General features: G+C 39.5%; 1 protein-coding gene across 2 annotated transcripts in view; it reads left to right on the top strand.

Annotated features, from left to right (window-relative positions):
• The window catches only part of TPH2 (tryptophan hydroxylase 2), a 138,060-nt gene that overhangs the window by 41,759 nt on the left and 70,249 nt on the right, over positions 1 to 26,052 (top strand). For both annotated transcript variants that reach the window (XM_036761292.1, XM_036761293.1), the window contains 2 exons: positions 2,080 to 2,215; positions 22,902 to 23,028. In XM_036761292.1, the coding sequence (XP_036617187.1) occupies positions 2,080 to 2,215; positions 22,902 to 23,028 (263 nt within the window). The remainder of the gene's footprint in view (positions 1 to 2,079; positions 2,216 to 22,901; positions 23,029 to 26,052) is intronic.

Here is a 26,052-nt window from a genome sequence, read left to right as displayed (position 1 = left end):
GCAAATTGTAGGTTCAGCTATGTTCAAGGACTCAGAAAAAAAAAAAACAGCTTAAAGACCTTTCTGATCAGGCTAGAGAAGCATAATGTAAGTTCATATTTCCTGGTGGTTGGATAAAGGGAACTGAAACCTTAGTGACTTGCCTCAGTATAGAGAGTTACCAGACACTTCCACTCTTTTAGTGTTCATTCGAATTTATGGTTGGTGGGAGGAAGAAGGGAAAATCACAGATACCAGTTCACGATGGCTCCTTGGCTTCCTCCTTTTTCAGACTATGGGTATTCCCCAGAGTTTAGTCTTTGGCTTTTTGTTCTTCCATTTCTACCCTCTCTTACAGAGAGTCCTCCTATGCCTGTTGAAATTTTTCCTATGTTTCAAAGCCTGCCTCAAGCCTCATGTCTTCCAAAAATACTTTTCTGACCACTGTAGCCACAGTGATTTTCCATTTTCTGAGCTCGGAGCATTTGAACGTAGGTCTTTAGTCCTCATTTGACGCTTCATAGAACTGTAGATGCTGAATTGGAAGGGAACTGAATGGCCATTTAGTGTCATCTCTTCATTTTACAGGTGAGGAAACTGAGGCCCAGCTAAGTGAAGTGACTTGCTCAAGATCACACAAGTAGTAAGAGACAGAGATGGGATTTAAACCCAGGTCTTTTGAGTCTAAATCTAGTCCTTTTGCCATGGTACCATACTTTGTTAAAGAAGGGATGGTTAAAAGTCCAAAAATAATTTATCTTTAAAATACTCAATGGGTAGCAATCTGAAATGAAGGATGTAGAAGGAGGAGTGATAATGTTATAGCATCAGTGAAGGTGGTTTATGAAGGGTGGAGCTGAAGATTAGAGTTCTGGAAATGGCTTTCTTTTCATAGTTAATTGGATCTTGCTTTTAAAACAATGTTCTGCTCCTCCAAGGTTCTCTCATAATGAGTGGATGTTTTCAAAATGGAGGCCTATTACAAAGCTGGTATTGAAATGAAAATAACACTTAGGTATTCAAGAAAGAGAGGGAAAGAGGGATAGAGAAGGGGAGAGAGAAAGAGAGACAGAGACAGAGAGAGACAGACACAGAAAGAGAGACAGACACAGAAAGAGAGACATATGGAGTACATGAATATGTCCTATATAATAGTGTAACAGCATAGTGAGGTTCTTTATAATAGGGTTCTAATAACTTTGATATGTAGGAAAACAATTCTATTTATTTACATATCTATTATCGCTACTTGCTTGATTATGAGCATAAAAATCAATGTGGCTTCTTTAGCTTCAAACTAGAAAAACAAAGTCAAATGCTGAGTATTTATAATTATCTATCTCAGCCCTGGAGAAGAAATAAGAATATGCCTCTCTCTCCTTTCAGTAGAGAAATGGGAGACAATAAGCATCAGATTCTGTTACTGTGCCTGTTGGTTTTTCTTAATTGTTACAAGAGAGAGCTCATGGGGACAACGGGGTGTGGATCTGGAAATGATTAGGATATAAAAACAAAAGACATTGGCAAAACACTTTTTAACGATAGTTACAATGTATCATATAGAAGTTTTATTGCTGCCTAAGTATACATTTTTCATGTGTGTTTATGTTAGCGCAAAAGTATTCAGATTTTCTTCAATGATCCTGTAGGAGGCTACAGGCTAGTCTTGACTCAAAGTAATATGAACCAAGCCCTTCTCATCCTCTACAATTACAATTTCTTTTCATTTAAATTATTATTGCCTTTTGTGTACATTGTTCTCATGCTTCTGCTTTAAATATAATTTTGGATTGATCCTTTCTCTTTTGAACTTGCTGATTTCCCCTCCAGAATTGGTTTTGGAGAGTTCTTAAATACATTTTGACCTCTCTTTATTAATAGATGTTCTGCATTTCTGGAAACAAATTATCATGATTATATTTGACTAATTAAAGGTCCCTTCATTTTGATGGCTACAAATTACATATGCTATTCTATATGACCTGTTTAGTATTGTAACTGATCCCTGTAACATCTTTATGAATAGCTTAGAACACTTTCTTGGGTCATTAAGTGCTACTGTGTTAATATAAGGTTTGTTTTTTTTCATTGCTTCCTTAGAAAGATCTGGCTTTACTGTGAGACCAGTGGCCGGGTACCTTTCTCCTCGAGACTTTCTAGCTGGATTGGCTTATAGAGTGTTCCACTGTACTCAATATGTTAGACATGGCTCTGACCCACTCTACACCCCCGAACCGTGAGTATTCATATTTCACAATTAGAACTAGATCAGTGCTTAGTATTTTTGAAATCATTGGAGCTGGTGGGAGACCAAGTCTTGTTTGTTTCTATAGCAGCATATTGTTGTCCTACCTCTAAGGTTTCAATGACACTCATCTAGAAGGTTGAGGTGGCTCTCGGAAGTATTTCCATGGCTCCTAGATATCTGAAGAATAAATTCTTAACTATTTAGTCTTACTTTAAAGGCATCTCTGATCTGGCATCAGTTTATCTCCTCTCTCACTGGACGTCTTCAAGTATCTAGCAAAGACTGGACGACCATTTTGTGGTTGAGTTGTAGGGTGGAATCTTAGTTGGGTATGGGTTGTCCCCAGCATCACTTCCAACCCTGTGATTCTGTGATACTGCTCCAACCTTTTTTCCCACTGCTCTCCCCATTGTGCCCTTAAAATGCTGGGTATATTTCCTTCCCTGTGCTTTTGCTCAGTTTTTGTCCATCTAGAAAGCCCTTCTCACTCTATTTCTCTTATTCCTATCTGTCTTTTGAAGTTCTCTAATTCCCATCTCCTCCAAGAAGGCTATTTGGACAATCCCACACCACAGCAAACCTACCTTCCACAAAACGCTTACAGTACTTATGATCCATACCATTTATGTGTCACTTACTATGCAATGCCTTTTATCATTAATTATTTTTTCATGTATAGAGGCTCCTGTCTCTCTATGTAGATTATAAGCTCCTTGAATGGCAGGGTTACTGTTAGGCCTTTTTATTTTCTTCACAGGTCCTAATATCGTGCCTTGCATATAAATGTTTTTAATAAATATGCAGCAACTAATAATAATAGCTCACGTTCATATAACACTTTAAGATTTACAAAGCCCTTCATATACATTATCTCACTTGATCCTAACCACAGTTCTATGATGTAGGTGCTGTTTTGTTGTTTAGTCGTGTCTGACTCTTTGTGACCCCATTTGGGATTTTCTTGTCAAAGATACTGGGGTGGTTTGCCATTTCCTTCTCCAGCTCATTTTATAGTTGAGAAAACTGAGGCAAACATGGTTAAGTGACTTACCCAGGTTCACATAGCTAGTAAGTGTCTGAGGCTGGATTTGAATTCAGGTCCTCCTGACTCCAAGGTCAGAGCTTTATCCTCTGCACCACCCAGCTGCCCAGGTACTGACATCACCATTTTATAGATCAGGAAATCAAGCCTCATAGAGATTAAGCAGCTTGCTTTTGGTCACATTGCTATTCAGTCTCTAAGATGAGATTTGAACCCAGTGTAACTTGGTAAATGTGATGTCAGTCAATCAATCAATAAACATTCATTAAGTGCCTACTATGTGCCAGGCACTGTGCTAAGTGCTAGATATCCAAATATGAAAAAGGAAAACTGTCACAGTGTTACAGTTGGGATTTGTCGGGATACAGTTGGGATTAGGCCCCCCCCCCACCCCATGTCATAAAATATGTGTCAATATCACCGCTTTTACTAGGTGTGTCTACACTCTATGTTTCTCTGGGATTGAATCGTTCATTCCAATTTGTACTCACAATAGTAGGTCTAAGTTCCCAGATATAAACTATCACCACATGCTTATAATCAAACTCTCTTAAGGTCCTGTTTGAGAGAAATTTATTTCATTCACTGCTCTAGCTTTTGAGCCCCCATCCAATGTGTTTTCTATTTACACCACCAGATACTCACAATTACATTTCAAAATTTTAAACTTAATATAACATTTATTTAACATGACATGCTAAACCTAATGCTTATTTAACAATAAGGCCAAAGAAATGACCACTATAGATATTAATATATTAAAGCAAATGCAGAAACAATAAAATATACTATATGTGCATATAATCCTGGATCATACTTTCCCACAATGCATGCAATATCTGAAGTGAAGAATGGGCACATAGAGACATCTGGCAGGGCTATATAGTTTTATAATCCAGTTACCATGCTCTACTTTCGAGTGACTGGCATTATCTACTTAGCTGCTGTTATGCTGGTATGTTATGAGGCAAAGGTGAGCACTAAAGATATATAGAGAGAATGGAATGATGCAATAGAGGAATCTGGCAGGGGGGCATATGAGGGAGGAAGACACATGCTTAGGGTAACTCACAACCTTGGGCTGCAGGCTTCAATATTATTGGTCCATTCAAGAACATCACACACACACACACACACACACACACACACACACACACACACAAACAAATGGTTTTTCTGCTCACCGCTTGACAATTGATCTTCATCACTCTTAAGCTGGGAAAATCCTTTCTCTTCTATTTAAACATAGGATTTAAAAACCCTTACAATTTACCATCATCCTTAAAAGGGTATTTATTTTTTATTTTTAGTTTACCACCTTAAAAGGGCATTTAAAACATGTTAGCACTTAATGTAAATAGTAATTTTCTTTAAGCCAGAGAACAGCAAAGCTTATCAAACTGGCTATCTCTCAGCTATACAGACCAAATCAGCTAGTTATTTACTCACAAATGCTGCTCTGTCCAATCAGAATAGAGCTCGCAGAGACACAACTCAGGCAGACTGTTTAATCCAGCCCAGCAAAGATACCAAAGACTATAAAATGCCACTCAACACCCTTCTTTTCCTTCTGAAGCCAGAGGTGGCAGCAAAGAGCAATAAGGAATAATGGAAAACTTTACCTCTCTCCACCTCTAGGTGGCCCTGAAGGGCAATAGCCATCACTGAAGTTTGGTCAATGAATTTTTGCCCAATGAAATGAATTCTCTTTCCTAACAATAAGGAAACACACAGCTGAAGCCTCCCATCAGTTGACTGCTTCCAATTGCCAGAGCCCCAAACAGAGCAGTGTTTCAGCCTTTCTGATATGTCTTCAATTCTTTTCTTCAAGTTCCTACGTTACATTGGGTCCTTTTTTCTTTCAATGGTTTAAATGAGAATCTCCTGTGTCTTAATGATTCACCTTTCATTTTAAAAGTCACAACTCCCCCAATTTTCCCTGTGAAATCAACATTTTAAAATCATGACACGGTCTCAAAATGTTTATAAGATTCTCTCTCTCTCATATTTTACCCTCCTTAGTTATTAAACAGTCATATAAATAATATAAATTGAGGTACCTGTCACATTTGTAGTTCTGAAGACTCCAGCAGGTCATCTATTTCTTTGGTGTCCTTGAAATGGTTTCTCTTTTCTTATATCTCTCTAATTTTTTATAAATAAAACTTATAAGATTAAACTCTACACAAGCAGGCCATCATTTTACATCATTCACAAAGAAATTTGAGTCTTTATATTTACACTATATAGATAAAATAACTTCCTGACTTCAAGTCCAGCACTCATCCTCTCTCCAAGATTATCAAAATCCTGCCTAAAAGTGGTTTCTCTTCAAATATGTATGTTAGCAGTACGTATTAAAATAAAGTTCTCTTTCTCCTTCTTTTAGGTATCAAAATGAACATCTATAAATAGCAATATCTTATATAGCTATATATATATATCTTATATATCTATGTATATATTATATAGTTTGAAAATATATTTTCATTTAAACACTTTTCATCATCAAATGACCCCATATAAAAAGGTCTTTAATGGGTCTGTTTACCTTATAAAATAATTTCCTGACTTCAAGTCCAGCATTCATCCTCTCTTCAATGCTGCCTCTGATGAGATGATGATTTGATTCTTGTCATAGGCTTCTCGGTTTTTTCATGAAGACCAAGTAATTCCAAGACTACCAGCCAGAAGCCAGATAAATATGACCTATACAGATTCCATTCCATCCCTCATTGCTTCCTCAGGCAGGAAGGACCACAGGATCATAGATTAGAGCTAAAAGTGACCTTAGAGGTCATCTAGTCCAAACCTTACATTTTGCAGATGAAGAACTAATGCCCAAAGATGTTAGTTCAATTGCCTAAGGATACGCATGTAGTGAGTTATGGAATCAGTATTTGAACCTAGGTTCTCTGATTCCAAATCCAGCAATCTTTCCAGTGTACCGTATTGCCTCAATGAGTTTTCATTGACTTGAATATTTGACATTTAACTGAACTCTGTTTCATTATTCATATTTCCCAACACACTGAATTTATTCATTTTTATATTAATAATGAATGCTCTGATTCTGTTCTGGTTTTTAACCCATTCTTTGTTAGATGGTAGTGAGAAGTGGGTCTGTGATTAGAGCTTTGTCTCTTAAATCTTTTCCTGCGGCATTTAAATAACATAAGCCTCACTGGCTAGGTGGGTCTCTGCCACAAACAACATTGAAGAAACATTTTCAGTTTTAGTGGAACTGTTTTCATGGTAAACAAAGGTTACTCATAGGACTGCAAGACACTTCAAGAAGAAATGTTTCCTAGGGCAGACTGAGTATTCAAAGGACTGTTCTCAGAGTAAGAAAGTGGTAACCACTAAATCTAAGCCAGGGGACTATAAATAGCTCTGTTGACAAATAATAAGTACTTTGTTATTTAGTTTTTAACAACTGGCACCTCATTAGAATGTGAGATTATGCCAGCAGGTACGTAGGGAAGGCGAGAAAAGGGCAAGAAATAAGATTTTTTTTTTGGAAATAAACAAATACAATTTTAAGAGCAAAGCATTTTTTACCCACATACTTAAAAAGTCTTAGTAAAGCTCTAAGCTTTTGACTCCCATGAATGCTTTGAAGACCATTACTGCCAGTCTTTTTGATGTGGTTAGTTCTTGTGTGTGTGTGCTGTGCTCTGACCAAAGACTTCCACAAGTTCTATCTCTGGGACTAAGTTCCATTTTCTCAGTTTGACACCAATAAGAAATCAGGTCCATCATGTGTTATCCTACAACTTGGCTGGCCTGCTTTACTTTTGGGTTACTGTTGTTATTTCACTGAGCTGAGACAACGTAGTACACGAAAGACAAAGAGATGAGAATGGAAGGATAACAATAATTATAACAGGAATAAGTTGGCATTACACAAAAATGAATTTCAATTTTTCTCCTTTCAAATCTGGGAGGAATATTTTTTCGATATTAAAGCTTTTGATATATGGAGTTGTGAAAATAGATTTTGTTGTTTAGTTTAGTCATGCCTGTATCACTCTTTATGACCCCATTTGGGGTTTTCTTGGCAAAGATACTGGAGTGGTTTGCCATTTTCTTCTCCAGCTCATTTTACAGATGAGGAAACTGAGGCAAACAGGATTAAGTGACGTGCCCCTGAATGGCATCAATATGGGATTTATTATTTATCTTATTACATTTCATCCTAAGTTTTACCCCCACCCCTGTTCTAGTCTGCTACAGTCTTTTTTAGATCATGACCCTGCCATCCAGTATATGAGCCTGGTAAACATTTCATTTACATCTTCACTCAAGTTATCAATTTTTAAAAATCGGCTCAATCTGTGATTTCAATGGTATTAAGAACTCTCAATAAGGAAACTCTTCCTGCCAATACAGAGCAGCAGTTCTTCTGTGATGGTCTTAAGGAGTTATTTAGAGTAAGGGAGGTTATGAAACTTTACCTAGTCATACAAAACAGGTATCAGAAGTGAAACCTGAACTCAGGTCTTTCTGACTTTTAAGGACGAGTCTTTAGTCACTATATCATGCTGCCTCTTTTGAGTTATTGATAGGAAGATGGGGACAGTGGCAAGGAAAGGAAAGGAAAGTAATTTCATTGATATAGGAAATTCCCACTACTCTGAAACGTATATTTCTTGGGAGATGCTAAGAGCTCTAAGAGGTTAACTGACTTGTCCAGGGTCACATAGCCTCTGTGTATGACAGGAAGGATTTGAACCTGGGTCTTCGTTCTAGGACTGGCTTGCTTCCCTCTCATTGATAAAAATGTTACCCAGTACAGGAGCAAGGACAAATCCTTGGGACACTCTCATTGGAGACCTTCCTCTAAGTTGACATTAATTTATTGATGACTAGTGCTTCAGTCTAGTCGTTAATCTTGCTCTAACCCCACCTACCTCAATCTCTTGTCTAGCCCACCTCCCTTTATCTTGTCCCCGAGGAGAACATGAGGAACCTTTGCTAAGTACTTTGCTGAAATTCCCCTAATTTAGTTGAATAACTCTTTTTCTTTAAACCATGGAGATTCTTGGACATATTTTAAAAGCAACAAATTAAAAAAAAAACCTTGCTACCCCTAATTCAAGAAAACGTCTTGGGTATGAGGAGCACCAAGGCCTCTTCACTGTAGGCAACTCTGTGCCCTAGCCAACTGTTACTGCTGGATATGAAGAAGAGCTCATAACCTCCGGCCAAGAGACCTAATGGACAGAACATAAGGAGATTCAGGCTTTGCCATTAACTTTCTGTGCCACCGTTAGCAAGTTACTTAGCCTCCCAGGGTGAGGATTAATGAAATAATGCTTCAATCTCCCCTGAAGAAAAGCATTATATAAATACAAAATAGATCCATTTTTACTCAGCACCAACTAAACTCAGTTTAAAGGCTGGTGTTTCTTATAAAGCTGTAGAGATGCCTTAGTTATATTGTCAAGCTCTATGTCTTTAGTCATAATATTCTCAGAAGTTCTTAAAAATGATGATAAGGCCTTGGGTTTCTGAGTGCCTTTAAGGAATTCAAAATCCTCTAACAGGAGATGTCATATAAGAAAAAAGTGTAATAAATTATTTAAAACCTATATAGTTGGAAACCGAATGCTTCTATTAGATTTCCTTTCCAATTCAGAGGATATCTGTACAGGTATGGGGTGGTAATAGATGACCTCTTAAAGTACCCCTCCCATCTTTGAAATTCTATGACTGTTGTTTCCCATTTTGAACAATGCTTTTGAGTAATGCTTTCTTCATGTGGAATGGATGTAGATCTTTCTTTCCTCCCATTGGAGCCTTATCTAGCCTAACTTACATGGGCAGAGCCCTATGCTTCCAGATTTGTCTTCCTTTCTCACCCTTCCCAGTCTAAGCTCCCATTCCCTTGACGCCCTGAAGTCAGGAGTATGGTAATTTGACATACTATTCTATACCAAGGCATGGCTGATTGGTAACTGCCTTCTGTGTTGCCCCCTTTTAAAGAATTATTTTTAAAAGTGGACATTTGTTAACCCAAAGGAATGGATTGTGGAATTTTCTAGCATTCTTCAAATTATAACGTATAGGAGACTGTCTCTTAATCAGGGAAATGTATGATAGGAAGAGAAGATGGACTGGGCATGTGTCAAGAGTGAAAGATGACTTTTAGGTAGATAACCTAAATATTCTACTGGTGCTTTTTGATGGTAGGAGAATGTGTTGAAGGCCTCCACCATATTGGATAGACCCCTCCTATGGCAATAAGTGTTGCACAGGATGGGCTGGCCTGGATCATAGGCTCATAGATCTAGGGATGGGTGGGACATTAACAGACATTGAGTCAAATTCCCTCATTTTACAGATGAGAAAATTGAGGCCAAGACAGTTACTTAGCTTGGTCAGGATCGACAGCTAGTAAGTATGTGAGAGACAAGGTTTGAACTCAGGTGTTCCTGACTCCAAGACCAGTGCTGTGGCCATTACTCCACCTAGCTGCCTCTACACTATCTAGAGGAATGGAATAAATAATAAAAATGGTAGTACTTGACGTGATCTCATTTGATCCTTGTGATAAGCCTGAGAGACAGCCTGATTATTATTCTTTTATGTAATCAGAGGCAGGATTTGAACCCAGGTATTCTGACTCTCAGTCCAGAACACTCCCCACTATAACATGCTGCCTCTGACTGATTCTGAATGGGGTAAACACTATTAATACCTCTCCAGTTTCTCCGAAGGAGACTATTGCTGCTACCAGTCCTAGCCACCATTGGTGTGCCCCTTTATTTCACTGAGTTTTGTTTTCTCATCTGAAAAAAGAGGGGATTCCTATTCTTACCTTCCTCACAGGGTCAGTGTGATAAGGTTAGGTATGTGAAGCATTTGGCAGACTTTAGGCCTCTAAAGTCTGCCAACAGGGAAGAGTAGGGTTCAGACTCACTAGAGTTCACTTCTGTTGGAATCATATTTCCACATGATAGAGGGTGTCCGAAGAATGTTTATTAAAACTTAGTACTACACTGAGATCTTGGGATGCCCTGTATCATAATTAATATTATAGATAACATATTAATAGATCTACCTATTTTTTTGCAGGGGGGAAGGCAGGGCAATTGGGGTTAAGTGACTTGCCCAAGGTCACACAGCTAGTAAGTGTGTCAAGTGCCTGAGGCCAGATTTGAACTCAGGTCCTCCTGACTCCAGGGCCAGTGTTCTACTCACTCCGCCATCTAGCTGCCCCTATCTATATTTTATATAGATATATTTAAATATCTATATATAGATATATAATAGATATAGATAATATATTAATATTATAGATCATATATAGCATGAGTAGTGCAATGGTATCCAACTCAGAGAGAAACGGGGCCACTAAACCATTTGTAAGGATCCCTGCCCACCAGCAAATTGACTAAGAAAACCCCATGTCATCTATGGTTTATTGTATTTTTGTTTATTTTGTTAACTATTCCCCCAGGACCCTGACTCAGGAGGCGCCCTGCAGAGGTTGTCTGACACCTCGGAATGCAGAACTGACTTCTGAGTCAAGAAGACCCGGGCTTCAATCATGCCTTAAATACAGGCTTGCTGTGTGACTGGGCTATTCACTTAGCTTCTCAATGACTCTCACTCTCTTAGCGTATAAATTGCAAAGCAGGAAGCAGGCATTACTCTGCATTGATAGTTTCCATGCTGGGAGTTCCCTACTCTGATAAAATCACAGGTCTGATTTTAAAACACACACACATGCACACACACACGCACACACACACGCACACACACAATACGTCCTCCTTCCTTCTTTATTTGGTGAAATACTTACAAAAGGAATAAGCAATGGGCAAGTAAATCCAAAAGTATGGAGACTATTTAATGAGTCATTGAATGGAACCAGGATAAGGAGTGTTTTTTTTATTTTTTAAGAAAAAAGGCAGCAAACCAACCAACCCACTAGTTTTCATTTTATTGGTCATAGATTGGGATCTGGAAGGGACCTCAGGGGCTAGTTTTTACAACTCCCTCATTTTACAGCTGAAGACCTAGGTAAGTGAGATAATTTGCCCAGTCACACACACAGATAATAAGTAATGTGGTGAATGAAAAACCCAGTAGAGTTTCTGGGTAATTAATAATCAATTTATTAATTAGGCTAGCTAATAATCAATAAGTTGATGGTTAATGGTTTCTGTCGGTAACCAAAGACAAAGACATGAAGAGCCTGGAAGTCTTAATATACTTTCAGAAAAGGGGGTGCCCCTGACAGGTAAAAATCAACCCTGATTGGTGACCAATTAATGTGGGGGTGGCCTAAACGTCGTTAGCCCCTCCTGCTGAGAGTGTGGCTTGATCATGAGATTCAGCCCTCTCCAGCAATTTGGACAAAAGAATCCGTCTCTACCCTCACCATTCTAGTTGGTTTTCTCCTTTGTGAGCCAGGTTACCTTAAACTCCAATGGAGAGATACAAGAACGTAGCCCAATCTCATCGATCAGCCTTGTCCTTCAGAGACTGGTTGACTGACCTACCGGAGCTGGTCCCTGAATGGGGAAATAAAAAGCCTGGATCCTAATTAGTAATGGTTTATTAATATAATAGAAAGCAGTCGTTTCTCTCAGTAAGAGGGTCTGGTTTTGAACTCAGGTCTTCTGGATTTCTAGTACTCTTTCTGCTATACTACAGAATTTGTTGTAAGATTTCTCTTAATACTGTGGAGTTGGACCTCTACTAACCATATTCCTGTAGTTGGTCAGATGTCTGAGTTCTTTTTGTGGGAGCTGTAGAAAAAGGCAGGAACATATCAGTTAGATAGAGGAGAGTCAGTAGCTACTATTTGCCTCGTAAAGCCCAGGGATGAGACCAGAAGATGGAAAGCAGTGGCTCCATTTGGCATTTTCCCTGGGGTCACACCCTGGCAAAAACATCTGCAAGGGTATTTATGTATAATTTGTAGGTAGAGAACCTTGGAGGCAGGAATACTCAGGGTCAAGTTTCACCTCTGATACATACAGGCTGTGTGATGCTGGACAAGTCCCTTAGCCTCATGGGAAACTCTCTAAAACAGATGTTCTTAATCTGGGGCCCATGAATTTTTTTCTAAACCATATTTTGATAATCATATTTCAATATAATTGGTTTCCTTGGTGATCCTAGGGGCAGTGAGGTGTGGGAATTAAACTCAGGGACACCTGTGTTCGAATCCTGCCTTTGACATTTAATAGCTGTGTAACCCTGGGACAGTCATTCAACCTCTCTTTGCCTCTATTTCCTCATATGTAAAATGAGGATGTTAATAGCAAATACCTGTTGTGAGGATCAAGTGATGTAACATATGTAGCATCTGACAAATCTTTAAAAGGAATATATATATATATATATATACACACACACATATATATATATGTATATATAAATGCTGGCTATTGTTATTATTTTGCATATTTAAAAGCATCATTCTAAGGAGTCCAGGTTGCCAAACAGATCTCTCTCTTTCTTCCTTCCTTCCTTCCTTTCTCTCTCTCTCTCTCTCTCTCTCTCTCTCTCTCTCTCTCTCTCTCTCACATACACACACACACACACACACACAGTTTTGAACCCTGTTCTAGAACTATGAATTGAAGGGAAGGGGGTTAAGGAAGGAAATAAGCGTGTATTAAGCACCTACTATGTGCCAGGCACACAGAGGCAGCTAGATGTTGCAGTGTATAGAGTGCTGGGTCTGGAGTCAGGAAAACTCATCTTCTTGTTGTCAAATCTGACCTCAGACACTTACTAGCTGTGTGACCCTGGGCAAGTCACTTAATTCTGTTTTCCTCGGTTTCCTCATTTATAAAATGAGCTGGTGAAGCAAATGACGAACCACACCAGTCAGTGTCTTTGCTAAGAAAACTCTCAAATGGGGTCATAAAGAGTTGAGCTTGATCAAACAACAACAAACTGTGGTGGACACTGTGCTAAGCACTTTATAATTATTATTGCATTCAATCCTCACAACAACCCCGGGAGGTAAATGCTATGGTTATCTATATTTTACAGTTGAGGAAACTGAGGCAGACATAGGTTAAACAGCTTGACTGGGTGTTGGGGTCCTCTCACCCTGGGTAGTCCTTGACCAGCAAGGACCTGTCTTGGTATGCAATGATGAGGCGGGAGTCAGGATGGAAGGAACTCCGTTTATTGTTTCAGCAAGCAGGGTCTTTATGCAGTACTAGCCTTCGTTTCCGGGTGCAAGCAAGCTTGTGCATGATCCTCTAAGCCTATCAGGGTCCCCAGGGCCATGAATCCACAGTTCGTGGACAACTCGTGTCCAGTGCTTATTTGGAAGGGGGCATGTGCTGCTCACAGCCTGCCTTGTCAGAGGAGGAGGACCCAAGCTGGACTATGTAGCCCAAATAATTCTTTTTTTTCCCATGGGACTGTCCATGGGCCTCAACTCCCAAGCTCATCAGGCTCTCAAGAGCACCTTACAGCTGGGGTCACACAAGTAGCACCTATCTAAGACTGGATTTGAACTGAAGTCTTCCTGCCTCCGGAGCCAAGAGCTCAATCCATTGTACCACCCAGGTTCCTAGCCACAGAATGCTTTTAGATCTTCATGGGTAGAGGAGGCTTTCTTTTCCTAATTTCTGCAACACTGAGGAAACCACAGGCTCAGGTCAATTCCAGTGTTGCACGTAAATACAGAAGGGCCAGATTTTTTAGCATGTTGGCCTCAATACAAACAGCAGAAACTCCACATTAATCTGTGAAGTGTGCACTAGTGAAAACCAAACCAAAACAAAAATAGAAGTAAACCCATTTCAGTCCTAAATTAACTCCTGGAGAGTTCTTTAGTCAGCATGATGAAAGCAAACCTAGTCATTCCCTTCCTAGGTTTCCTTCTGTATTATCCCCAATTAGGTGTACTTACCTACCAAATGGTGAGTTAAAGCAGAAAACCCCTCCCAGAGCCATCTTCCTGCTTCTTGTCATCTGCCCGACCTCTTTTTCCCCTCTCATGCATCTCTTTTCTTTTCCTCCTCTTTATGATGTATCTAAAGTATCACTTCTGTGTCATTTAATACAAACAAAACCTATAAAAATATGTCTTAAAAGACAGATGGGAATATTTGGAATGGGAAGCAAATGCTCGGTGCTTGTCTGATGCCTTTTAAAGGCTTTAATTTACCACAAAAATAAAAAAGAAGTCACTCAACAAAGTGTGAGGAGTCATCTTTGAAAAGTGATAAGAAGAAGAAAATGCTAGACTTGTCTTTAATGTGAAACAGGTCCATTATCTGCTGGTGGCCAACTTAGCACAACTTGCTTAGAATGATTCAGGCAATTGCTTGAGGTGCACTGCTTGGACTTACAAAAAGTCTCTTTTCGGTAGGCTTTAGAAACCTAAATACGGGTCTTATCAGAAAAGATTCCAATTTAAGGCAGCAAAGGTTGGATGTCTGATATGATCCATAGCTTTCTTCTTTGAAAAGGAGACATGATGTTTTACAGCGTTAACAATTTTGAAAGGTTCTGCATTTTCACTGAACAAGAATGTTTTTGTGTGGAAAAAAAATGAGACATCGAAGCATTCTTCAGGGGGAAAATGCATAAAAGCTGAGCGGAATTGAAAAGAGGAAAGTTTGCCGATGTAGAGATTGGGGACAGATTGTGCTGACAGGTGTAATTATGGTTGAATAATTGAATCTTTTAAGGAAGATCTAGTGGAATAAAGCAGCAAAAGTATCTCCCTGGTCAGAACCCATTTCTAATGAGATGCTCAGTGGTCCAATTGTGAGGGATACCGAATATAGATTGCCAATGGACTCCTAAGTAGTAACCAGCACTTGGCCACTGGCACTGTGCTAAGTGAGCTAAATAAACTGTTTTCATTTCAATGAACTCAAGTGGAACCAGTTCAGGGTTTCAAGTATATGGCTCTTTTGGCCTTAGATAGATATTCCTTTCCACTCTGGATGCTATTTTGTGTTTTTCATGTGTTCTTTTCCTATCTGTAAACATCTCTCAGTCCCAGGCATGGGGGCAAAGCTTATCTTTCAAAATACTCTATAAAGGATCTAGGAGATATGGAAGAAGGTGTAGACCTCCCTGTCCAGGAATTCTCCTCCTAGGGACTACAGATCCCCAAGGAGTATAAAATGTAATAGATTTCAGGGGATCTGTGAACTTCAGGGGATATTACATCTTTATTTCAATATAATTGGTTTCCTATGTAATCCTTTGGATTTTATATATTTAAAAATAGTATTCACAGAAGGGGTCCACTGGCTTCACCAAGCTGCCAAAGGAGTCTATGACACATACAGAAAGGTTAAGAACCCTTGACCCTAAGGTGGAAAGCAAGCAACAACAGGTGGCATTTACAGAAAGGCAGATTTCGACCATATGGAAGCATTGTTTGGGGTGAACATGGAACCCCTATTTTGCTAAACTAGGTCACTTTCTATGGAACTGGATGTGCAATCCAAGGTCAGCTGGACCACACTTCTAGCTCCTTGTTGAGGGAAGGACATGTGCTTTGTCAGGATAATAAAAACAACTCCCGATAAGTCTACTAATGGCAGGTGTTGCATCATTCCAGCAAGCTGCATACGTCACCTCAAGGAATTGGATATGCATTCTGGTTAGAGGATGAGCATCTTGGTGTACTTTTCCAGCTTTGGGGGAGGTACCCCAGTTCAGATAATCAGAGCTTTCATAATCACTTCTGGTATACAAAATGAATACAAATACAAAATGCTATACAAAAAATGGAATGGGTGATCTGTTGAAGGAGTAAATTCCCTGTCCCTGGAGGTATTCAAGCAGAAGATGATAGATGTCAGGGATGATGAAGAGGGACCAACAGGCAGGGAGTAGGACTCAAATGATTTCCAAAGTCTCTTCCAATTCTGCGAGTCTATGAAATGCCAAAGTACCGTATTGATCTTATGGAAACTAAAACACCAGAATTAATAGCTTCATTATTAGCCTTTGAAATCTCTAAGTTTTACTTTGGGTGAGAATATTTCCAGGCATGCCTGTTTTTTTTAACCTGTTTATAGAACTTTGCAAAAGCTATGGAATACAGAGCAGTTTGGTTTTATTTTTGTGACTGTTCCACTGAAGTCATAAAAGATAATCACCTCGTTCCTGCTTTTGAAATAGAAGCACTCAAAGCCTTTGCCCCATGAGAGGAGAGTTTACTGTAAATATTACTCTCAGGCTCTCTTTCCAAATCAGAGGCGCTTTTCTCTCAGCCTTCTGCCCCACTGAGAGACAATGCTGTGAGGGGGGAACGTGAGGACTGCTGAAATACAGTGGCAGCATTTCTATTTACAGTAAGATGAAGCTCATCTTTATTTCCCCATTTACAATTCTCTGTTGGGCACATTGCTCTGGGCCCTTAGACTCAATTGAAAGTACATGGCTTGCTCTGTGGCTTTGCATAATTTTTAATCCTCTCAAATTGACAATCCTTCTCAAGCAGTAATAAAAAAGGAATTAATTGTTCTCTCTACATATTGGTGAATCAGTTCTTTACACTATTGCAATTAGAGCTTCCTACCTGTCCCAAAAGGGTTCTAGGACAAGTAATAGTTTTCTGATACATGAAATGTTAACTTTAAATCCACATGACAAAGCTCCTTCCTACTGTGGTGATTTGATATAGTGGAAATCAATCACTTAGCAAACGTTTCTCGAGTACACGTGCCAGGAACTGAGCTATGCATTAGATAGATAGATGTTCATTGTTCAGACATTTCAGTCTTATTTGACTTTTTGTGACCCCATTTGGGGTTTTTTTGGGCAAAGATACTGCCATGATTTGCCATTTCCTTCTCTAGCTCATTTCACAGATGAGGAAACTGAGGCAAACTGGGTTAAGTGACTTGCCCAGAGTCACACAGCTAGGAAGTGTCTGAGGCCAGATTTGGACTCAGAAGATGAGTCTTCCTGATTTCAGGCCCAGCACTCTATCCTCTCTGCTACCTAGTTGCCCAGATAGCTAGTTAAAAGCATCTATTTAATATTTACTTCATGGCAGACATTGTACTAAGCAAGCAAAAACTAATACAACAAGAACAACAAAAATACAGTTCCTACCCTCATTGGGTTCATTTTCTAATGGGGGTAAGACAAAGGGGAACTAAAAGAGGGGGTGATGATTAGAATTTCTGAGGAAGGGCAAGGTTGCAGATAAAAAGATAGAGAAGGCCAGAGAGTACAGAGTTGAACTAAGAAGGAAGTGAGCATGGCCTGGGTTTCAAAGGAGTTTTTTTTTTAAGGCAGTTGCACTGAATTTAGTTTAAAAAATTTTTATTAAGCGTCTACTATGCACAATGAAGTCTCTTTAGTACCTATAGTTTTTTTAGCAATGTTTTATGGCTGTAAGTTATGGAATACTACATTTTCTGAAGAGTTAAAATTGGAGATCACCCAAAGGGCAATGGAGAGGCAAATAATGGGTATGAACAGATTGTGACACAATCAATCACGCAGGATGTATAAAGGAGGTATAAAGGACGTAATCGGATATATCTATATCTATGTATCTAGAGAAAAGTATGGTTATATAGAGAGAGCAAGGGATAACCAATGGACAGCTCCATTGCTATGCATGAAATGTCAAGTGGGACCTTCACCTGTTCCCCCACCACCATTATGCTGTATTTGTTGGGTAACATGGATGACAGTCCTACAAAATGGGGAGAAGGGAGGGGTTCATATTTATATCATTAGAAAGAATAGACACATTGATGAGATAACTTATTCATTAGAATATGAAAGTATGTGTTGGACAATGGGATTTAAAAGACAAAAAAAATTACTGCCTTCAAATTAATTTACTAAGTACCTACTACATGCCAGGCACTGGACTAAGCTTTGGTGATACAAAAAAAAAGACAATTCCTGTCCTCGGGTTGCTTATAATCTAAAGGGGAGAAGGCAACAGACAATAGAAAGCTGAAAAGGGGAGGGGAGGGTGCCCACACAGGGGCATGGGGAAGAAGCTAAAGAAGTCCAAAATGAGTGTAGTACTCTTAACTTCTAGTTTTCCTAGTTTTCCCTCTGGAGCTACACAGAATAGATCCAATTCGCCTCCTCCACAAGACAACACTTCAGATATTTGTAGGTACATACCTATCATGTTCCAATCTCATTCAATCTAACAACCTCAGATAGGAGGTCAGGGCAGGGTTAACAGAAGCTGGGAGGTTGAGGGATCTCATGTGAAAATACTTTTGATTTTTTTCTTTTTGGCTCCCAAACTTCCCCAACTGCCTTTATCTCAGAGATATTCAATGTCGTCAGGCAGTGTCTATCATCACTTGAGGCCTCAGTCAACACATTTCATCCCCTGAAGTGTTCCATGGCTAGATAAGTATAAGAGATTCCATCTTAGGTCTTTTTCACCTGGATTGTTGTTAAACCAGGTTAACACCCCCCTCTCACTCATCCCAATCCTGTACTTGTACAGGTGGTTTTTAACCTAAATTTAGGACTTTATATCCATCTCTTATGCATTTAATATTATTAGTTTTGGCCAATGGTGTCAGCCTTTTGAGACATTTCCCTTCTCCTACTCCCTTTTCCTCATGGCATCCTTTCAAATACTATAAGAGAGCTCCAGATTCAGTTGTTCAGTATGTTAGCTATCCCAATTTTGAGTCATTTGCACATTTTATACAAATACTTTTAGTCTGGGTCTTCAATTCAACTAAGTTACTCATAAATTCACTTAATAGGACAGGAACAAAGAATAATGACCTTCAGCCTACCACTGAAAATACTGAGTCATGATCAGTACCCTTTGGATAATATCTGGGGAGCTGTGAATTGGTTTATCATCCAACCATTTTTTTCTATGTGATCCACAAAGATATGAAGACTCGATCAGATCATTTGCTCAACTTAGTGCCCCTGGGCCTTGCCATCCGCATTACTGCTGAACCCTTAGGAGTTCTGGTCTTTTCTATCTGTCCTGTAGCTGAAGTCTCATTAATGTGTTATCTCCCTTAATTAATGTCATTCCTTGAGAGTAGGGACTGTCTTGCTTTTTTTATTTGTAAGTCTCACACTTAACCGAGTGCTTGGAATATATAAAGTACTTAATAAATACTTTTTTCATTCACTCATTTACTCAATATTATCTGTGGCAGTTCTCTTATTTCCCAGAATACCCTAGCAGGAGCAGTCCAGTATAATTGCTGTCATATAACTACCTTTAATTTGTGGAACCACAGGTAAGATGACATTGTAGCATCCCCTTAGAATAGGTGTGATATAGTGGATAGAGCACCGGGCCTGGAGTTAGGAAGACTTATCATCTTGGGTTCAAATCTAGTCTCAGACACTTACTAGCTATGTAACCCTGGGCAAGTCACTTAGCTCTGTTTGCCTCAGTTTCCTCATCTATAAAATGAGCTGTAGAAGTAAATGGCAAACCACTTTGGTATCTTTGTCAAGAAAGCCCCAAATGCGGTCACAAAGAGTTGGACAAATGAATGAAGAACAGCAATAGAATAGGTGTAGTTAAGGGGTGTCTCCTCTGGCATGTGTATCATTCTCTTGCTTAAACCAACCTGGCACATTTAGGGTGCTGTTGAGTCTGAGTCTGAGATGAGGCCCTGCCTCAATGGTGTTTATTTCCCCAAACCAAAATGGTGGAAATCAATTTGAGCCTTCCACGGTATAGGCTCTGGGAACCTGTCTGTACAATAGTCATTGTGTAGAGGGTAAACTCTTTTACAAAGAATCTCAGTGTTGGATAGGACTTCTAGTCCAAGTCAATAGTCCAAAGTATTTATTAAGCACCTAGGATGCTCTAGGCAGTATTCTAGGCACTGGGAATTCAAAGACAAAAATGAAACTGCCCCTGCCCGTAGGAAATTTACATTTTATTGTGGAGGCAACATGTGCATATATATATATATATATACATATATACATATACATATATATATATATATATATGTGTGTGTGTGTGTGTGTGTGTGTGTGTGTGTGTTTTCAGGCAAAATGAATACAAGCTAGTTTGGGAAGAAGAGCACCAGCAAATGGGAGGATCAGGAAAGGTTTCGTGTAGAAGGTGGTACTTGAGCTGAGTCTAGAAGGGAGTAAAGGATCTTAAAAGGTGGAGATGATGAGGTGATTCATTCTGAGCATGGGGAATGACCAGTGCTAAGGGATAGAGTATATATGGAGAATAGCAAGAAAGACAGTTTGGCTGAACTCTATCTGGCTGGAACACAATTGATGTACCCTATAATGAGGCTGGAGAGATAGGTTTGGAGCAGATTATGAAGGACCTTAAACTGCAAACAAAGAAATTCATATGTGATCCAGATGTGAAGGAGCCATTGCAATTTATTGAGTAAGGGAGTGACAAGGTCGAGCCTGCACTTAAGGAATATCACTTCGAAAAGCAGTGTGGTGGGTCAATTGGTGGGGAGAGAGATTTGAGTCAGGGAGACTAGTTAGGGGGCTATTACAATAAGGGGGAAGGGCATAAGGATTTATATGGTACCTACCATGTGCAGGGCACTGTGTTAGCCCATAGTAGGTACTTAATAAAAGTTTGTTGATTTTTTTTTGCTTTTTGGCAGGGCAATTGGGGTTAAGTGACTTGCCCAAGGTCACACAGCTAGCACATGTGTCAAGAACTCAGGTCCTCCTGACTCCAGGACTGGTGCTCTACTCACTGTGCCACCTAGCTGCCCCCAAAAGTTTATTGATTGACTATTAACTGTGCTAAGTGCTTAACAAATGTTATATCATTGATCCTAACAACAATTCTGGGAGGTGATACTATTATCCCCATTTTACAGTTAAGGAAACTAAGGCAGACAGAGTTAAAAGCCTTGCCTAGGGTCACACAGCTAGTAAGTGAGGCTGAATTTGAATTCAGATCTTCCTGACTCTAGACCTAGTGCTCTATCTACTGTACCACCTAGCTCCCACATAGTTTTAACAAGAGGTGATGAGGGCCTAAGCCAAGGTGGTGGCTGTCACAAGTAATGGGAAGAAGATGGATGCAAGAGATGTTGTGGAAGGACAGGTGGCAAGATTTGTCAACTGACTGGATTTGTGGGGTGAAGGGAGTGAGGAATTGAGGATGGTGGGGCCCCCAACAAAAGTAGGAAATTTGAATAACATTTTATCCAAAATGTCTGAAAAATAATGTGAAAGTAAGGCCGGTTTGGAGAAAAGTTTGGGATGGCCATGGGACATCTGGTTTGAAATGACCAGTGGTCCGGCTCATACCTGTAGCCACAGCTGCGACAGCCTCAGGTTCTGATTGAATACTTCTAGTGATGGAGAACCACCTGCTTCCCGAGGCAGCCCATTTCAATTTTGGTTTCTCTAACCATTAGGAACTTTTTCTTGTCATCAAGCAGAAATCTGACTGCAATTTCCACCCATTATTCCTAACTCTGCCCACAGGGGCCAAGCAGAAACAGCCTATTCCCTTTTCCTCATGGCATCCTTTCAAATACTATAAGAGAGCTCATATTTCTCACTAAGCCTTCTCTTCTCCAGGCTATACATCCTTAGTCCCTTTAAATGATCTTCAATATGGTATGACATGGAAAAAGGATTCTTAACCTGGGGCCTGGGAATTTCTTATTGTTTTTTAATATTTTGATAATTGTATTTCAAAATAAAGTTTCCTTTGTAATCCTATGTATTTTATTTTAGGCATTTAAAAACACGATTCTGAGAAGGGGTCTAAGGCTTTACCAGACTGCCAAAAGATCCTTGGTGGCTTTTTCACTGTTCTGGTTGTCTTTTTATGGATGTCCTCCACCTTACTAATGTGCTTCCTAAAATGAGGCACCCAGCTCTGAGCTATTTACTCTCTAGTCCTTGACATTCTCCTTCTCTTAATGCAGCCTAAGATTGCATTCATTTTTTTTTAGCTCCCCTGTCTCATTGATTACTTTTACAAATCTTTCTCTATAGTAGTCTTTTTTTTGGTCTGGTCCAGTGATTTATTTTTGAAAGAAACTCCTTAGTAGGGAAACTACTTCCAGCAATGAGAAACAACAATTACAGTTATCCCTTCCACCTTGTGACTTTCCCCATCACTGTTTTGCTATATCGTGTGTTGGCATAAGAAATTATATAGGAATTTTGGGGGAGTTTTGCGGAAGCTGCAGACAACACAGAAAGGCCAGCAGATGACTGGAAAAAGAAACTCAGAAATGCATAAAATATGTGTACAGTATATATCAATATATCAATAATATCTACATATTTTATTTTTTAATACCATAAGAATTCAGACTCCTTCTCTGGCATGGAAGGCCAAAAATTTTATGCAGATTTTCCAGATTATGGGGGTGCCCTGCCCCTAACCCCTACAATGTGGAAGGAAATGACTGTATAGTCCTTAGAGTTATCTGAGGATTTGGCTAGGGTCTCATAACATGTGTTACTTGCAGGATTTGAACCCAGGTTTTTTAGACTCTGAGGCAGGGCTCTTTCTCCATTACATCAAGGGGCCTTTTTTTTCTATCATTTCCTATATTGTAAATGTCATACCTATTATAGGGCAATTGGTATCTGGAGCTTCTGCAGATTTCTGAGTCGAGTTCTATGAGTGGCATAAAGTTTCTCAACACTACAATATCTCTAACATTTCTTTGTATTCATTCTTGTCAGAGATACATGTCATGAACTCCTGGGACACGTCCCCCTACTTGCTGATCCCAAGTTTGCTCAGTTCTCACAAGAAATAGGCCTGGCCTCCCTGGGAGCCTCTGATGAAGATGTTCAGAAGCTTGCCACGGTGAGTCGTCTCTGTTTTCATGCCAGACTTTGAAAAAAAATCTTCCTGTTCATCCGAGGTTACTAAAGGAAAAAAAAAGATTTTTACAGTTATTAATGGTGAAAGCAAAACTATAGTTTGAAGATGAGTAGGTGGCATTGAGAGGCTAGATAGATGATGTAATGGGGCATTCTGGGACATTGTTAGCTGTTTCAGGAAGACATCACATTTCAGGGATGTGACATTTATATCTTCAAATAATAATAAAAATGACTTGAGATAATTGTTTCCTTGCATGTTTTTGATTTTCAATGTCAGTTTATATGCTTAATGTTTTATTTTCTTGGCCTATAACAGTTTAGATACATTTATGCTTAATATTCGTTTGACTGGTTCTGTTCACTCACTAAGTGAATTGATCACCTTACAGACTGTGCTGTTTTGAGCACAATCTATATTACAATGTTCAGACATGACCATTTTATCATACTCTTGCTTCAATATTTACTTTTTTGGGGAGAGGGGGGTCAGGACTTGTGATTTCCTTCATGTAGGGAACTTCCAGTGTGGAAACTTACTCTACTGATGCAAATAGGTCAACTTTTCTGCAACTTATATTCTTGAGAATTGCTTGGAGTCCAAAGACTTGTTCATGATCGATCAATCAATTAACCAATATTCGTTAAGTGCCTACAATGTGCCAGGCGTTGTGTAAAGCTCTGGGGATACAAAAAGAGGCAAAAAACAGTTTCTGTCCTCAACGAGCTCACAATCTAATGGGAGAGACAACATACAAACAAATATACACCAAACAAGCTATAGCCAGGAGAAACAGGAAATAATTAAAAGAGGGAAGGCACTAGAGTTAGGAAGGGTTGGGAATAGTTATATAGCTATTATATATCAGAGGCAGGATTTGAACCTGGGTCTTTCTTACTCCAAGACCAGTCCTCTATGGTACATTGCCTTCTTTTTTTCTTCTGGTATTTATAAAGCTTCTAATATTAGGTGTTGGGATTGAAGGTTGGGAAGTCATGTAGCAAGGAAAGAGGTATAATCAGAAGACTTGGATTTTAATTCTACCTCTGATACCTACTACTTATGTGATGTTGGGTAAGTTACTTAATTGTCCTCGGCCTTAATTTCCTCATTTGTACATAGATCTTGTGACACCCTGTGTTTTAACACATGGCGAACTCACCCTAGGTTCAAGGTCCTTTGTTGGTCCATACCTGTTCAACATGTTAGCTAGCTCATGAGCTCCCATTAATGGGCCTTCTTTTTCTCCAGCAAGATAGAAGACAAATTTAGTTCAAAGTGAAGACATTTAATGAAATAGCATAGTGAGAAGATTTACAGCAGCACATTCCTCCAGTAGATAGAGGGTAGCCATTAGTGTAGAGAGTGAGCAGGCATAGCTAGGGATTACATGTGATGAGCAACAGGGGCTCACACATGGGGAATACACATGAAGGGACAACTCACATCTTCCACACAGCAAGATGGTATCTTATAGTCATGTTCTCACACTGATTTCAGTAGGCCTGTTTCTCACCAAGCATGGCGTCTCTGCTGGGCACATTGTTCTGTTGAACTTTCTGGGCCTGCTCCTTTCTAGGCAAAATGGTATCTCTACCTGGCCTTCTTCTCATTTGGTCATTTTTCCTGGCCTTATCATTCACTGAGTGCTGGGGGATTTCTCCTAGGCCTATAATTATTGACTTGCTAGGTCTTTAGTAGGCTAGATGAAGGGGTGAGGAACCTGTGGATTTGTTCTGGGAAGTTTGGATTCAGTCAAAGGGCTGCACTTGTGGACCTAGAGGGCCACATGTGGTCTCAAGGCCACAGGTTCCCTACCCCTGTATGGAGGCCAGAATCTGCCCAGATAAAGGCATATTCATAATTCTTTAGTCATACCCACTACATATAACTAATACAGGCTAGGAATAGGTCTGTCCTTTTCAGTCCATATACCAGAATCAGAGATCAAAGCTGTTTATTATGTATAACTACCTTCCTGTGATTAGTTACTCATGTGACCCCAAGATCACTTCTGGTTTAGGTCGTTGTTCAGTCATTTTCAGTTGTGCCCAACTCTTAGTGACCCCTTTGGTGGCTTTCTTGGCAAAGATATTGGAGTGGTTTGCCATTTCCTTCTCCAGTTCATTTTACAAATGAAGAAACTGAGACAAACAGGGTTAAGTGACTTGCCCAGGGTTGCACAGCTAGTAAATGTCTGAGGCCAGATTTGAATGTGGGACGATGAGTCCTTCTGATAGCAGGTCTGACACTCTATCCACTGCACCACCTCGCTTCCCTAGTGACCTCAAGATCATCTCTGGTTTAAGTACAAGCTTGGACTAAAGGTAGTTCAGGGAAGCAAGGTCAGTATTCTCTATCTACTTTGTCTTCGATCCTGTCTTTATTATGCGTATCTGCTCCTCCATTAGATTATGACCTTCTTGAGGTCAGGGACTATCTTTTGCCTTTCTTTGTATTCCCCAGCACTTAGCACAGTACCTGGCACATAGTTGGTACTTAATAAATACTTATTGACAGACATATCTATCAGAAAGAAAAGTCTAATTCCTTTGGCACCATATTTTGACCAGGGAAAGACCTCAGTCTCCCTATGTGTAAAATGAAGGAGTTGGACCACAGATTCTCTATTGTCATTTCCAGCTTTAGACCAATGACTCTTTGAAAGTTGTTCTGAGTATGGGGAATAGTAAGAGTCAAGAACCATAAATAACAGTGAGGAATAAGCATGGGAAATGATTATTGGCCAATCAGGTTGGAATTTTGTGATTGGGTTAGTAGTAAAAAATAACAGCAAGATTTAGACTTATAGTATACTATACTAAAAAAAATATTGATTCCTAACAGATGAAATTTGTATTGGGTCAACTAAAACTCCTTTTCCTTATTTTCCCAGTATTCAATGACTGCCCCCACTTCAATTCCTGGTTCTCATTAACTTTAACATTTCAACTACCTTCAATTTTATCGACTACCTGGTTTGCTAGTCCTTCTTGTTTTGAAAAA

This window comes from Trichosurus vulpecula, chromosome 5 (genome assembly GCF_011100635.1).
Source record: "Trichosurus vulpecula isolate mTriVul1 chromosome 5, mTriVul1.pri, whole genome shotgun sequence".
NCBI lineage: Eukaryota > Metazoa > Chordata > Mammalia > Diprotodontia > Phalangeridae > Trichosurus > Trichosurus vulpecula.
Note: the sequence above shows the minus strand (reverse complement) of the source record. Positions and strands in the feature narration are given on the sequence as shown.